The 17159-nt window shown below is 40.6% G+C and overlaps 2 protein-coding genes across 9 annotated transcripts in view; one reads left to right on the top strand and one right to left on the bottom strand.

Moving 5' to 3' along the window:
* akap7 (A kinase (PRKA) anchor protein 7) overlaps nt 1-12954 on the bottom strand; it is a 54011-nt gene extending 41057 nt beyond the window's left edge. For 2 of the 4 annotated variants that reach the window (XM_077220364.1, XM_077220366.1), the window contains exons 1-7: nt 12471-12954; nt 9512-9646; nt 8326-8477; nt 8076-8212; nt 6491-6651; nt 3377-3489; nt 977-1124 (exon numbers count right to left, since the gene is read on the bottom strand). In XM_077220364.1, coding sequence (XP_077076479.1) covers nt 977-1124; nt 3377-3489; nt 6491-6651; nt 8076-8212; nt 8326-8477; nt 9512-9646; nt 12471-12735 — 1111 coding nt within the window. In that variant the 5' untranslated portion in view covers nt 12736-12954. The remainder of the gene's footprint in view (nt 1-976; nt 1125-3376; nt 3490-6490; nt 6652-8075; nt 8213-8325; nt 8478-9511; nt 9647-12470) is intronic. The other 2 variants (XM_077220367.1, XM_077220365.1) reach the window with 2 other exon arrangements.
* The window catches only part of LOC143729204 (protein 4.1-like), a 122811-nt gene continuing 114671 nt past the window's right edge, over nt 9020-17159 (top strand). For 2 of the 5 annotated variants that reach the window (XM_077220349.1, XM_077220350.1), the window contains exons 1-2: nt 9020-9155; nt 14765-14884. The gene's annotated coding sequence lies outside the window, so the exon portion shown is untranslated. Of the gene's footprint in view, nt 9156-14508; nt 14885-17159 lie in introns of those variants that run through there. The other 3 variants (XM_077220351.1, XM_077220353.1, XM_077220348.1) reach the window with 3 other exon arrangements.

Genomic DNA, 17159 nt, shown 5'->3' with positions numbered 1-17159 from the left:
ATGCAGTAGAAAGGTGAAATCATCGGTGTTACCTGATTATAGAATACTGAAAAAAAGGCTGTTCTCTTCCCTTTTGCCAAACAGGAAAACTTCAACACCCATAATGCACTGGGCTTGTTGCCGTCCAAGGCCACTATCACCAGTCTGCTCTGGATACGCTTTCCAGAGTCTTGCTTAAGTAGGACATACTTCTTAGCAAACTTTTACTCATAATGCTGTCGACTTTTATTGCTCCCGGGTGCAAGAATTCAAAGAGTAGACGTTTATAGGGAGTTTTCTTTGGGTTTCCAGAGTAGGGTCCAGAGCTTTGTAGATAGCGACTAAAGACTGCAGAGAATCATAAATACAGAGAGAATAAAGAGACTGAAAATATGATAAACCTTCATGTTTAGGTCAACATTTTGCACAAACAAAGTGTTTTAGACCAAACGAAGGGGAAAACTGATAGAAACCGACGTTCTGCCAGTTCCTCATGAAGCAAACTGTCCCGTGCAGGTAAGAAAGATGTTGCCATAGTGATCCAGTTTTACTATAATGCTGTTTAAAGTGTAGACAATGTATGATACAATTTTCAGTGATATTAACCCTAACCTTACAATAACTGTTCTGTTAATAACCCTCTGCTGATCCGACAGTCCGTGGGCGGGAATACAAACATGAGGAAGTATAATCTGTAGTTTTCACGAAGATTATTACTGACAAATCAACGTGAATTACTCGGTCCAGATAACACACAGAAAGAGGAAACACTTTTCCATTTACTCATACAACCTGATACCATCACACAGTACCAGGCTAAAATAGTTTGGAAATGACCTGCAAACCTGAGCCCAAATCACAAGCCAGAAGATGTAGATGAAGATGATGATGTCAAAGACCCATCCGTTCCAGAAGCACTGCTTCACACTAGACTGATGCACAGCGGCATCTTCATCACACACACACACACACTTTCCTCCAGAGTAGGTTTACTCACTGAACGTGACGCTCTTCTCGCGGTGGTAGTATCCATCTGAGGTCTTCTTCTTGAGCATGGAGCACAGGTCCACTCTACACACACACTCGTCTCCAAACACAAGGCTCTCAAAGTCGGAAAACAGCACTGGATCCAGCTTCTTAACGCCCTGCGAAGACACACACACGTCACACAATGAGTCCAGAGCAAACTAAAGGACACACACAAGAGACAGTCCAGTGGGGCTGGAAGTGTCTGTCGGGGCCGATAACCTCGAGAGGAAGCCTGAGCTGTGGGAAGATTACACACACCTCCCTATCTGTGTCCTCCACATGGAAAAGAAGCATCAGTCCGTCTGTCACGTACACACACAGCTGAAGGAACAGCTCAGCAGATGTTGAGAGAGTAAGAGCAGCGTGAACACTGGGAGTGGAAGCACACGAGTCTTAGCAGGTTAAAGCTGTGTAATGTGTGTTTGATCTGATTGTGTATGAGTGATGAGCGGGAACAGGAGATCTGGCGTCTCACTGTCTGAACACATGCTTCATCCTCACAACACCATCCAACTAGAGCACTTTACGTTTTTAAATGTTTTTGAAACAAGGATGCATTAAAACTGTAATATTGTAAAATATTATTTCAGTCATATTATGCTATTTTAAAGGCTCCTAATGTTGTTTTGTTTTTTCCTACAATTGGTTGACATGCATCCAAGGTCAAAAACACTAACTCTTTCCTCGCTATTGACAGAAATGTCAAAATGTTTTGAAAATGTTATAGGGTTTTTACACATCTACTGAAAGAGAACTGAATCTACGGATCAAAACAGAAAAGAAAGAAGCAGAAACAAGCAAGAGTAGCATTGATTATCCACGTTGTAGTCTTTGACAAAAACATGATTTCCACAGCTTTTTGACCAAAATGTTGCTTTATTATGAAACTTAAGTGTTGAGAAAAAAGGAATGCATGAAGCTAGAATAAAACTTTTTTTTTAAAGCAGAGGCTCTGTTTTTTCTTTTGATTCAGATATTCATACAAAAAAATATACTGGGGGCCATGAAATTTTGGTGAAAATGATCAAAAATGCTGGCAGTGGCTGGCAACTTTTTAAAACAATGTTGGCGAGGAAAGAGTTAATTTTCTCTTAATATCCACTGCAGCATCAGCTCTTTTCTCTCTAATCAAGGATTCAGTCTCTTTAAAAGGGTCATCGGAGGCCCCTTTTCCACAAGTTGGTATGACTCTTTAGGGTCTTCAAGTAAAGTTTGTAATATACTTTGGTTAAAATTCCTCATTGGTTGTGTAAAACAACACCCCTTTTACCTCCTCGAATACAGCTCTGTTCAAAGCGACACGTTTCAGTGCATGTCTCTTTAAATGATAATGAGCAACTGATCACCCCCCTCTCTTCCATGGGGGGTTTCAACACAAGACTCGTAAAGTGCTCATTGGTGGACAGTATACAAATGGCTGTTGGCGGAAATATGCTAATACGAGAAATATGACATCATATTGCTCAGAAAATCCAAACGGGTTGATTATTGAGATTGTTTAGGCTTAGTGAAGATTAAAAAAAAGGAGTGAATGGATTTTTCCATTGTATAGTGGCTGTGTCCACACACTGCAAAGACATATTTATATTCAAACACCACATAAAAGTGAATTTTGCATCCAATGACGCCTTTAAAGCCCACCTTTCTGAGAGCTGCTCTGCTCTGATTGGTCAGATGGCCCAGTCTGTTGTGATTGTTCTGCTCTGCTCTGATTGGTGGATTTGCTTTGGCAGCAGAAAACAGCAGAAAACAGCATCTTCTCAACATGAACAACACGAACCAAACTCTTCCACTCTCAGATAAACTACAGTGTTTGAGGGGCAAAGTAGACATTGCTCTCGTTCAGTCAAAGAAGTCCAGAGGCTGCCATTATGCAAATTTGTTCAATGTTGAAAAAAAGCAAACATTTTATTTTTCAGGATTCTTTGATGAATAGAAAGTTCAAAAGAACAGTATAACTAATTATAAATGTATTACCATCAATTTAATGCGTCCTTAGCGAATAAAAGTATTAATTTCTATAAAAGTAAATTAAAGACTTACTGACCCCAAACCTTTGAACGGTTCTGTAGAATTAATAGCTTTCAAAATGGGCACGTCAGGCGCATTTTCACTAAGAGAAGCTGATTTTTTTTTGTTGTTGCATGAATTATACACACACTTACATAACTGTGACTGCACAGATAGACTATATTATTTAGTGGAATAATAATTAATCATGATTTTCAAAAATAAATTACAATTATCTACTGATCACTGTTGTCATTGACTCAATGCTGTGTTATAGTAAATTCATTCTGCACAATCACACACCCACACCCACACGCACGCGCGCACACACACACACACACACACACACACATCTTACCTGCTTGCGTAGTTTGGGAGCTCGTGAGAGTTTGAGAAACGTCAGATGAGGTTTGAAGGCTTTATCATCTCCAGACACGATGCCTCTCTCCTCAAACGCCTTCCTCACACTCTCTGGGTGGAGAGAAGAACACACACACACAGCCTCAGAGACACAGATGCATCCTGGGATAGTCTATTTACAGCCTCGCGCGGACCGGACCGAGACGGTCTCACCGTCCTCAATGTAAGACAACACATAATCAATACAGAGAGAGCGAGAAAGAGAGAGATGACATTAGCAGACTGAGCTCTGTGTCTTGTGCATCTAAATCTAGAACGTGTTTTCACTCGACTTCAAGAAGGGATCCGAAATGCTGTGCTCATACAAACTATCAGTGAATATTAGAGGCTTTTTTACATGCCATATCAATCTGATTACGCCAATACTGGAAGCAGTAAACCCTAAACTCAGCTGGATTTATTTTGGTACCATGGATGATTATGTTAGAGAATCTGAAGACTGAAGGGACAATCAAACACATCCACACACCAGAAGCAGATCACAGATGTAGATTTTCATTCTCATTATATTATTTATTGGGTGTAATAGGTTAACATGCTTTAATGCCAATCAGTACATTATTGCAGCTCCTCTATTCCGCAATGATTTCTGCAAAGCCCGGCCTTCTGTAAAGCTCACAGTGCTCTGATTGGCCAGCTGACCCAGTGTGTTGTGATTGGCCAAACACCTCAAGCGCGTGTCTGAAGCGTAACACCCCTTACCATAATCGTAAACTTCAGTCGTTTTAACGTATCAGTTCGAGCCTAAATTTGTTTATATGAGTGGTTTTCAAACTTTTTCGGTCATTCCCCACTTTTGGACAAGGGAGAATTTTCAAGCCCCACCTGCTCCATCACCCCAACACAATGCTAATGAAAAACGCAACAAGCTTAAAATGTTCCAATTTATTGAAGTAACAAGTAGTATAAGTATAGTAACAAGTTGTATCTAAATACAAATTAACTAACTAACTACATCAAATAACAGCAAGTTCAAAAATAAAGAAAATAAAAGTGCAGTTGTCATAACTTGCATGAAATTCAAAAATAGAAAAAATAAAACAATTTGTATCAAGTTCGAAAATAGAAAAGAAATAAAAGTGCCACTCGTCATCATAGCATCAGCACCCCCTAGTGGGGGGCTGTGGACTAACACAATATTGTACTTAAAAAAGTGAAATAATTATATATATATATATATATATATATATATATATATATATATATATATATATATATATATATATATATATATTAAAATAGACATAACATACTGTGTTTGATATGGGATTAAAATGATGGGCAGTGTATAAGATATAAACTAATGATTAATTATTTTAATATTCCTGTGTTCCGATCAGAGCATGTGAGTGGAGAACGCACTGAATATTCCTGCGATCGCTCATTCCGCTCAGGGTCACGCGCTCAACACAGAATAGCCTGCTGGTTCGAAAATAATATGTGGAATAAGGGCTGCCTCCGACTAAAGTTTTTTTCTAGTCAACTAGTAGTTGTTCATTTAAGCCATTAGTGGACAAATCGCCCCTTTATATTGATGTAATAACTTAAATAGGCTATACAGGATAATGAGCGTTATATTGCCGCACTCAAGCGCACGGAAAAAGCTTGCCACAAAGAAACGGCAAAAGTAATGATTATGAATGTGTAAAAAATAGCAAGGACACATTTAATTGTTTATTAATAAACAGTTTTTTTCTGTGTCGCTGCAAAGATGAAGTTGACGATGCGGACTCGCCATCAACGAATAAAGATATAAAGGGATAAAAAGGAAAACTTCCTCCCGTTTGGAGCGCCCCACCTGTCACGTCTCTATTCCCCACACTTTGACAACCGCTGGACTATATAATGCGGATGATCAAGCAGATCGTTTATAGCCAACATCGGAACGCCACGACATGACGACAACATTATAATTCACCGAAACGCCTTCTTTCTTTTCATATGTCTTAGCGTTATGCTAATATTTTACTTAGTGGTATGCGAAAGTAATATCTGGGATATCGGAATAATCAATCAATCAATGCTCATTCTTCACAAAAGACAGTTTTGTACTCTACTGACTTCCACTGTATGGACAAAAACAATGAGACATCTCTCAAAATATCTTCTTTTACGTTTCGCAGAAGTCTGAAGTCATGTGTATGAGAAACATTAAGGCAGGTAAATGATGATAGAATGATAATTTCTGGGTAAACAGTCCTTTAAACTGCATTACATGTACGTCAGAGGTTGTGTTGACCGAAAAATGTTTGTCATTGAAGGATTTTTTTCAGCAGTGACAGAAAAATCTGAAAGCTGTCCGTCATTTTGACAGTTTAAACTGGGAGAGATGTATTGTAACTGTAATTCTCACCGCTGTCCACTTGGAGGCGAGAGCGCTTTTGCTGACTATCCAGTTAAAGGTTGTATCAGTGATTTCTGGCCCAAAAATAAATGTCTAATCTTTCCTAACGATCCGCTAGCTGCCCGCCCCATAAGCATGCCGTCCAAAAACCGCGTCTCTGTAGGCAGCCTAAGCTCTGAGATCTGCACACAAAAACAAATGGGTACAACCACCACTCAAAACCAAAATAAAGTGTTCCAACCAATCACTGACAGGGGCGGGTGTTCCTCCGATTTCGCATCCAGCCGTGCACGAGCGCAAAACCTCACAACACCCGCCCCTGTCAGTGATTGGTTGGAACACTTTATTTTGGTTTTGAGTGGTGGTTGTACCCATTTGTTTTTGTGTGCAGATCTCAGAGCTTAGGCTACCTACAGAGACTCGGTTTTTGGACGGCATGCTTATGGGGCGAGCAGCTAGCGGATCGTTAGGAAAGATTAGACATTTATTTTTGGGCCTGAAATCACTGATACAGCTTTAATGGTCAACAAATGTGACATTGTTTACAACCGTTTTATTGATGTCTTTCTGCGTTGAAACACTGATTGAGCGCATTTATCAATTAAATAATAAAGTACAGCTTTTAAACTACTCAACGAATGGTGTGTGTTTATTTGTGAAGTTTCCAGTGCACTGAGGAGAGGATGAGGATGAAGAAGAGCGATGTACCTGCGATGAGCGCAAGTGTGTTCAGATGCTCTCCTTCTGCGATCCGGACAAACGCCACCTCCTGTTTAAAGTCTCCGACTCCACGGAAGGGCAGGATCAGCCTGTGTCCCGCCAGCAGTGTGTTCAGAGGAGACTCCAGCGCTGAGAGTGTGGACACAGCACTGCACACACACACACACACACACACACACACACACACACACACACACACACACACACACACACACACACACACACACAGTGTTCAGATCAGCTGAATGTAGCTCAGGGCTCTCCATGCATGGATTCAGTTTAAATGTGAACCACAATTACACTCTGTCCTGAGCAGATGCAATTTCCTGCCACATCAGACGCCATAGAGTCAATCCAAAATGACAGCTAATCAGGAGAGTGTGTGGGTGGAGTCTCTCTGCAAGAGCACTGCACTTGCAACCAAATCAATCAAAGATCACAGCCAATCAGGAGAGTTTGTGGGCAGAGTCTCTCTGCAAATAGACTGCACTCGCAACCTAATCAATCAAAAATCCTAGCCAATTAGGAAGTTTGTGGGCGGAGTCTCTCTGCAAACTCACTACACTCAACCAAATCAATCCAAAATCACAGCCAATCGGGAGAGAGTATGGGCAGAGTCTCTGCAAGAGCACTGCACTTGTAACCAAATCAATCAAAAATCACAGCCAATCAGAAGAGAGCATGTGGGCGGAGTCTCTCCGCAAACACACTGCACTTGCAACCAAATCAATCAAAAATCACAGCCAATCAGAAGAGAGCATGTGGGCGGAGTCTCTCCGCAAACACACTGCACTTGCAACCAAATCAATAAAAAATCACAGCCAATCAGAAGAGAGCGTGTGGGTGGAGTCTCTCTGCAAACTCACTGCACTCGCGATCAAATAAAAAATTACAGGCAATCAGAAGAGAGTATGGGCGGAGTGACAAAGTGACATTAAACTTTTTTTATTAAAGTATGACAATAACAAAATGCACTTATTATGTACTTTATTTAATTCTAATAATAATATAAGTATTGTCATACTTTTATCGTCATGCTTTGTAACAACATGTCAAAATGACTTGAGATGTAGTAACCGTGGTATAAGAGGAATAAATTACTTATATTATTGCTAAATAAATTAATCTTAATTAAATAATGTAACAATCTATTATTGGACAGTTTTTAATAATTAATTCACCAATCTGTTGTCCATTATTCCTTATGTAACACACGGCTTATTGCTCTTTAAAACAGCAGCGACAGATATATGATAAAGGACACTCATTTTGTTTATTAGTAATGTTTGTTGTGTTCACTCTTTGTTCTTGGCAATACACTAAAGGCAGATCTCCCTAGAAGCACTGCCCTTCTGTGTGTGTGTGTGTGTGTGTGTGTGTGTGTGTGTGTGTGTGTGTGTGTGTGTGTGTGTGTGTGTGTGTGTGTGTGTGTGTGTGTGTGTGTGTGTGTGTGTGTGTGTGTGTGTGCAGTGCTGTGTCCACACTCTCAGCGCTGGAGTCTCCTCTGAACTCACTGCTGGCGGGACACAGGCTGATCCTGCGCTTGTGTGTGTGTGTGTGTGTGTGTTCTTACAGATCAACCTGCTCCTGTGTCTTCAGGTGAGCCACTAGTAGAGTAATGTGTAGAGTATCCACAGGTATCAGCGCACGCGACAGACGAGAGTCCTTCTCGAGCACCAGCTTCTGCATGTCCTGCACCGCCTGCTTGATCTGACACACACACACACACACACACACACACACACACACACCAATGGCTCACAGATAGCAGGGAACACAGGATCAAGTATATTGAGAATAGTAAAGCAAACAGACTACCGTACCTCTGGATTGGTGATTGGCACTGAGATAAAGTAGTTTGGCCGAGCGACCGCCTCCTTCTTCTTCTTCTTATCTCCATCTTCCTCACTCTCCACTCGACTGCAGTCTCCTCTCTTACGCTTCTTCTTCTTCATGCTGGATTCTGACCCGGTAACTGAAAACAGACAAGCATTCAGCATCACAGTAATGATCAGAGTCGAAGCTTCATCACATTTAAACCAGCAAATAAACATCCCTTACTTTATATTCAGTGTCTTTAACTACGGTGTACTAACATTTCAATTAATTAGTTGACCTTCCCTTACCCCTTAACCCTACCCATACCACTAAACCAGCCCTAACCTTACCTAAAACAAAGAAAATGTATAAAACAGAAATCGTTCTATGTCTAGGTGTCAGTAAATGAGTGAGAACATGATCATCACGACAAACACTGAGCCGTTCTCAGACTATTCAAACTGCAGTGCTGACATTATCATCCGTCATGAAAACATTAGCATCATTAAATGAGAAACAGGAGCACGTTCAGTAGTCGGACAGTAAATCTAAGAGTGTCAGTGCTATTGATGGAGGAGCAAAGCACTTCTGAACTGCTGGCGAGAGACGCCGCGGAGCAGAAATGCACCCAACAAATGTTTTATTCATAGCATGTAGCAGCTGTGTATCTGAATGCAGGAGCAGCTGCGGTGCTGGGCCGATCCACGCATCGCCTGGCAGACGAACACCAGTGCCTCAGTGCCTCTCTCGTGGTCTGAGACGCCTTGTGCCATGATCCCTGCACCCGGAGGATGACCGGAGCCCGCCGGAGCCGCACCGCACCGCCACTGTAGAGGTGAGTTTCATTTTTTTCAACATTTTTCAAGGCTTGCACCTATTTGAAGGTTTGTGTTCTCGATCACCAGGCACTGTTGTTGTGCCGTGAGTGAGTGGCCGGAGCGCGTTAAGGCTTTTCTGCTATAACGGTGTCGTGTTAGCGGCCCCTACGTTAATAACTAATGATATTTACAACGGAAGTGAATCATTCAAAACTATCTTTAGCTGGAAAATAACTTTATTCTAGAGCTGCTGTAAAGCCAAAACAATCTCTAATACTTTAATTTCCTATTATCTCTGTAAAGCTGCTTTCAAATAATCTATATTGATAAAGCGCTATATAATTTAAGGTGACTTTATTTGAGAACGACTCACAGCCCAGATCTCTCCAGACACCGGCGTCTGTGAAGGGAAGCTCGCACATCAGACATTCTCCCTTCTCCTCCTTCTGCTTCTTCTTGCCTGACGCTTTCCTAGACTCTTTCTGTGCTTTATTGACTGTCTTCACTGCTGCAAAGAAAACACACAGAGCAAATGAGGACAGACGACTAGCACAACGGCAGATGTTTGCATGCTGCCGATCGCTAACCAACTAACCAAATTTTTTGTGATATCAACTTTAAAGTTGGAACACAGCTTGGTTAGTCATGCATAGCCGTTTTAGTAAAAGTGCCTCCGAACTTTTTGGTGTCCCGTCTCAGACGTCAATCGAAATTTCAGCTTTTTTTTGTTGCTCATTTATGGACAATCAGACTCCAGAGAATCTTGTTGCACTGGTTTGGTTCTGATCGGGTGAAAAACCTACGACTACATCAGACATCCCAACCTGCAAGAAGTAATTTCAGGGAGATATCTCTTTTTGTTGACGGGGGAGGGGGGTATGGGGATCGATTGTTCAGTTTTCTTGACGGGGACGGGGACGGGGACGGGGGGACTTACATGCTCCGCAAGGTCTCTCGCTCTCTCTCTCTGCCGTGCGCGTGCTACACGGTTTGGAGCTCGCGAGCTCTAGATTTGAACTAAATTGCGGGCATCAGGGAGCCCGTTATCAATATGCGGGAGACTCCCGGAACTTCCGGGAGACTTGGGATGTCTGCCAGATTGTTTTTCAAAAAAATCCAAAATACCCGAAATTTTCGCCATCTGTGCGTTTTGTCCATGTTGAGCCAAGGATTCCAACGATATAAGACACCTGAGTCTGCTCCTAAAACGGCTGAGGAGTTATGAGCTATTTGGCACTTTCCCCGCTGCAGCGCCCCCGTCAGGCCGATCAGGGCAGGTCTGAAGTTTCAAGTCTGTCTGCCCGATACGGTTTAGGGGAGAATGATGATCCTGGGAAATCCCGGAACAATTCCGTGCGGCTTTGTTTTTTTTGATAGCAATTTTAGAGTCTAACAAATTTATTTTGTAACAAAATAAAAAAGCTAAGCTCAGTAGATTTGCTTTACAGTAAATTTACACTTCCATTAATTTTTTACACTTTCATTTTTTTCAAAATTTCAAGTGCTTTCACTTCACAGCAATAATCTGAGTGCCTTCTCTAATAGTTGATACATCTATTTACTTTACTATCATAACTACCCATAATTACATGGTTGCATGTATTATTTGCATTCAGCATCTTAAGAACAGAGAGACCCACCACAATCACCAAAACACGGTTGATCACACTGAGACTTTCAAAATGAAGAAATCAAACGATAGTGGAGAGAAAAGATTTCTAGTGTCAAAATACTGTTCGTCGCCGCTGTATATAAAGTCGGATTGTCTTATAAAAGGCTGTATTTGTTTTTTAGGGGTTTAAGCCTGTAGCACAGAAACTCTATTGTAATTGTTCACATTTCCCAGGATCATCATTCTCCCCTAAAAGTGATCAGGCAGGCAGAACAAACCATAAGTTGTAGAGACTTGAAACTTCAGGCCTGCCCCGATACTGCGGTTTAAAAGTGCAAAATCGGTTAGCGTAGGCTCAAGTGTCTTATATCGTTGGAATCCTTGGCTCAACATGGACAAAACGCACAGATGTCGAAACTTTCGGGTATTTTGGATTTTTTGAAAAACCTACTTTTGCAATGTAATCCTAGGTTTTTCGCCCGATCGGAACCAAACCAGTGCAGCAAGATTCTCTGGAGTCTGTTTGTCCATAATCATCAAAAAAAGTTGTTATTTCAAATTTGACTACTGCGAGGGGACACCAAAAAGTTTGAAGTGGGCGGAGCCACTTTTACTAAAACGGCTATCCCTCTTGAACGGAAAGAGACATTTCACAGAACATGGTACCCCTATGTATGGACGAGGTTTGTGGACATGTGAAAAAGCACGAGTCGACTGACCACTTGGTGTTTCTATAACATGGAAATAAAGTAAAAATGGCGAGTAGGAGGTCTCTGCGGAACAAAAGTGGGTGTTTCTAAATTTGTGGGTGTTTTCACACTGGTGGGTGTTTATAAATCATGCAATGAAAATTATGCCCTTCTCCCGACCCCACCCCTAAGACCTACCCACACTGTGACGTGGGCAAATCAGGTAACGCGGTTGAAAACGCCCCTCTGTTTATGGCCTCGCCCCCTGATTTGGTAACTCCTATTACCGTCTGCAGAGACTTCTATGTGGAGACCTCTATTTGAAAATGGCTATAACTATGCAACCCATAATCTGATTGACTTGAAAATTGGTATGTGGTGTCTTCATCCAAGGACATTCGCGTATCTCGAAAAAAGCGGCCGGTGTCGACCAGTGAAGTTTGAGCAGCTGTCAGACAAGGCCTGTGAGAAATTCAAGAGAAATTCTGAGCAACTTTGCCTCTAGGACCGCTACTGTCAATTAGTCGTTCGATAAATATGGGAGATTATTCCAAAAAACTTTTGCGAACTAGTCCTAGGTTTTTGGCTCAACCTTGATAAAACCCCTGCGGAACAATTCGCTGGACTTCCAATTCTCTGGAATAATGTTGAACTTTACACTTTGAATAGATAGGGTCATTTAGGAAAAAGGGTGTGTCAAAACATACTCAATTAAGCCTATAAATCTAAAACGAAAACGTAAAACTTCACGACATTAAGTGAGCACATGCGACATGATTAGAAACATGCAAACTTTTATGGCGATTCATTGGACCAGGTGGCGCTACAACTGTTAAAAAGCTGTTAAAAACCATATCCAATGGTAAATTGCCTGCATTGGCTATGGTCTTTTCCTACAATGATCGAGATGGTTACATGCATGCTAAATAAAACATAATACGTTTTTGCGCATGTGCATAACGACCGTAAGCGCTTAACCCGATAACTGCAGCTTGCAGCTATGTTTCGTTCAGTCAGTGTGCATGTCTCACCCTTGGTAGTGTCCGTGTGTTGTCTGGCGGTCAGTGTGGAAACAGAGTTGTTATTGCTGTCCTCCATGACGCTCGCCTGACCCTCACCACATGCACCGGGTGTGTGTGACTGAGTCATGATGATCTGTGTCGCGCGAGACGACTGAGAAATGACACGCAGACCCACCTCAGAAGAACACTTGATCACTTCTGAGGGGACGCATGCATTCAACACTCCTGGCAAGCGCGTTAACCTTCCAGAGAGCAGAAAGTGGCGACTGATCATGTCCAGTCAAACTACTGAAGTCTGATGGTTAGTTAGACAGAAGTCATATGTTAATGTCGCAGGTGATTTTATCGAAGTGTAAATAAGCTCGTTATCTTGAGACGGCGTCAGGCTTACTTCTGCATTTACTGCACTACAGGATAAGCTTGCGTGTTTAAATAAAATCACACGGTGTTAACTGCAGCAAAACACAACACGACACACATGGTACGGGCAGTCAGAGGGGACATGCGGTGCTCGAAGAGAAAGCCGTTTTAAAACAACACTTTACATATTACTGAAGAGCATCATTACTCACTTTCGTGGAGTTTCAAACCCCAATTTCTTCAGAATGCTCGTCTCAGGCGCTGCTGTTTAGGATCTTTTATGACTCGTGCACTCAGGGCTGCCAAATTTCATGCATTTAGTGTGAGACTCACTCACGCAATTAACACATTTCACACGCTCTCACGCCACGCATCCATTTTCTCATGCTGAGAAAAATCTCGAAGCTAAGAGAACACCGAAAGATAACACAGAGAAGTTTACTTTTGCTATGAAACAAGTTCTCAGCAAGCTCACATATTTTGTCTAATTTAATATGAAATTCAAATAATAATTACCGTTTTGGCGCTTGTAAGTGACTTGACTGTTTAGTTTAGTAAATAAACACGAATGAACAATATGTTGAAAGATACAGTATAACTTACATAGGAGGTCAATAAAATAAAACAACTGGAGAACAATATGTCACATAACATTATTTACCTCAGGAAACCCACATGGCATATACATGACCATAGCACGTTAGTTGGCTGGAAACATTAGAGATAATTATTTTGATAAATATGTGCATTGCAGACAGTGCACTATATATTTATTATAGTTTTACTTAGGCCTATATCCTTAAACAGTTATAACGTTGTTATTATAATAAAAACCGCATTATATTTCATCTGAGTTGTTATTTTTAACCTTTAATAATAATAGGCTGCATGGCTCTCTGTATTTTTACAGCATTAGCTGAGGTATTTTTGTTCTTGATGAAAATTAACATGTATCTAATGTAGGCTAAATAATAATGATCCAAATTAATCGATATTGAATCAAGATAGGAATCAAATCACAATTTAATTGAATTACAATCGTGAACAAGCCTCCCCCACCCCTTTCCAAAATTCTCACTCCAGGCTAAACTCTTCCCTTGTACTGTAAATATAATATATCATGTGGACTTTGGATATATATTCAAACTTTTTGTGCATCAAAACTTGGGGAAAACGCATACGAAAATCTTTATGATCCTAAAATTAGCTAACATAACTTTTTATTTTATTTTGCGATGATATATGTGTGGAAGCTTGTATCTACAGAATAAATAAAAAGGTAATGTGACTTTTAATATCATAATTCAGTTCAGGCAGATTCATAAGCGAAGCCTTTGCCACAGTAGAAGCTGCTTTTTTGTGTCTTGAATTGATTGTTTTGTTCTTTGTATCCAGTGTTTCTTTCAGCCACACTGAGGCCTTTAATTTCAGACATAAATACATCTTCCGTCTTGTCACAAAACATGACACGGACAAAGTAAAAAGGAAATGTACCTCACAATCCAACGATTAACATGCTATTAAAAATTATTAGTATAAATGTAGAAGTTCAAAGAGTCAAACAGAGCCCAGAAAAAGACAAAAGCACAGTTTAAATAAACCAGAGAGCGGAACAGAAACTCATTTAGTGAGCTGTGAAAGCCTTTGTTTGTTTAGACCTTGAACTACTGCCGGATTATTTCACTTTCACACACACACACACACACACACACACACACACACACACACACACACACACACACACACACACACACACACACACACACACAAACACTCGCCGTGGGAAGAAACTCAGTGTGTGTGTGTATTTGAGCACACATGTATTGTGATAGCACGGGTATTGTTTGCAGTGCTGCTCTGTGATTGGCTGTGTCCGGCTTCTCTCACACACCCTGGTGTGTTTGTGTGTATGGTGTAACACGAGATGTGTGTTTGGGTTTCAGCACAACTCCCTGGGCCCAGAAGTTCACAGAAACAGGTGTCAGGACAGGACCGGTTCCCCGACCCGCTCATCCGGCTCGTGGCCTGATGTTTACCTGAGAGCCTCCGGCCTGGAGTTTGAGGTGAGCCAATCATGAGCCTGTTTAACGGGGACAGGGCTTCAGTTACACACCATTCTCTCCGATCAATGCAGTGCTTGCCGGATAACAATGCTAGAAAACCTTTTCTCGGTAATGACAAAGCTCCGGTTCCACTGATGCTGTTTTGACAGAGCTGTCCTGAGCAAATATTTAAAGAATGGCTTGATCATGTGACTAACCTTGTATGACCTTTATTTGAATGCCTTCACAGTTCTGTGAAAATAACCAGGTGCGTTAATCTGAAACATGATGGTTTACTCTTCCAGTCCCTGCATGTTTTCCTGGAGTACACGATTCATGCAGTGAGAGAGAGTCTATGAAGAAGATGCACATTAAGGAGCAGTTCACACAAAAATGGAAATGAAGTCATTACAAATCTCTGTACTATTTTCTTGGAATAATATTTTTCCATAAAAGAATCATCTCTTTTCCCACTACTGTGACTATGGAAGCTTGTTTCTGCCACAGAATAAAAATTAAAAAATGTAAAAAATTGTGATAATTGCTACTTTTTTTTTTAATGAAAACGAGCTTCCACAGTGACCACAACATTTGTATTTTTCTATGATATTTTAGTTAAAGGGTAAGTTCGACGTTTTACAAGTAAAGCCCTGTTTTATGATCGTTTCTGATTAAATCGAACGGTTAAGATTAAAATTTGGACACATGCTGCTGTCCCGAGAATTTTAGGTTTTTGTGTTAGCACCCACCCCCCACCCCCCCCCACCCCACACACACACACACACACACACACACACACACACACACACACACACACACACACACACACCTATACTATGGTTTCATAGGTGCATTGGAACAATAATTTTTTGGTAACACAAAAACCTAAAATTCTCGGGACAGCAGCAATGTAAAACAGAAACGATCTTAAAACAGGGCTTTACTTGTAAAACGCCGAACTTACCCTTTAAAGTTTAAACGAACTCTATGTAGAAGTGAGAAACACTTGTTGTTAGTGCCACCGGTGGCTGTTAAGTGAACTGCAGCATCTGTAAACACACTACAGACTAAACGTGTTTCAAAGGCCCCCATTTTTTTTTTGGTTATTTGCTTACAAGTAAAAAGTTGAAAATACCTTTGCAGTGATATACTTTGAACGAACATCTCAACTTCACCCACATCTGAATATGTAAATATGTGCTGCGCACTATCCCCTAAATAACAAAATAACAAAAATGACAGCTGTCATTTCATTGTGTTCAGTTTCTGTTTGCCCGTTTAGTTTGACCCACTCTCCCATGCTCCTGGTTGTCATGGTTACTGATTTGTTTTGCCTAGTTATTGATTCCATTCACCTGTGTGCATCTAGTGTCCTGTGTTTGGTCTGTGTGTTTAAGTCCTCAGTTTGAGTTAGCTCTTTGTCCTGTGTTGTTTATGTTGTGAGGTTGTTATTCTCCTATTTCTTGTGTTGGAAGTTATAATTAAAGACTAATTAGTTTATTCCGTCACCGTGCGCTTCATATCAGCCACAGACCGTGACAATAGTTTGATTATGAGGTATATTTGAGACTAGTTTGAATTAATCCTCTGTCATTACAGTACAGAATGGCTCTTTCTGCATTATCCTGAACATTGTATAAGCATCTATTTCATGTGTCATTAAACGGAAGAGAGGATCTCGGGAGTGTGAACGTCACATCCTTCTGATTTTTATTAAAATTCTTCTACAGGCAATATTAAAAAAAAAAATTGGCAATAAAAAAGCAAATAATACATGAAAATTGTTTGTGGAACAGGCTGAATTCCCCTTTTGTCTATCTTTAATGGAAAGGGCAGCCTGAACATTTGTCAAAATTTCTCTTTTTGTGTTAATAAGAAACATTAACTTCTTAATGTTTTGGTGAATTGTTCTGAGATGGTCACACACACAGGCACCTTTACTTTACTGCAATAATTATTACTTACAATAAAAGAATATTAGTGAAAAATACTGAACTATAAAAGCTAACTATATATAACAATACTATTTTGAATATATTTTTAATATATTTAAATATTACCATGTACTGTATGTCCTAATATTAGTATTAATATTATAAAAACATTATACTTTTTAAAACTTTTCATACTTTATAAAATTGATACTAATTGTTCTGCCCATGTCAGTGCTTAATGATTTAAGCGTGTGTGTGACTGTCTGCGTGTCTGTGATTGTCAGTTTGTTTGTGTGTGTGTGTCTGTCTGCATGTGTGTTGTGTGTGTGTGAGTGTGAGAGAGTGTGTGTGTGTGTGTGTGT

This window comes from Siphateles boraxobius, unplaced genomic scaffold (assembly GCF_051911475.1).
Source record: "Siphateles boraxobius isolate OS27281-9 unplaced genomic scaffold, OSU_SipBor_1 8, whole genome shotgun sequence".
Lineage (NCBI taxonomy): Eukaryota > Metazoa > Chordata > Actinopteri > Cypriniformes > Leuciscidae > Siphateles > Siphateles boraxobius.
The sequence above is the reverse complement of the archived record's forward strand: the minus strand, read 5'-3'. Positions and strand labels throughout refer to the sequence as shown.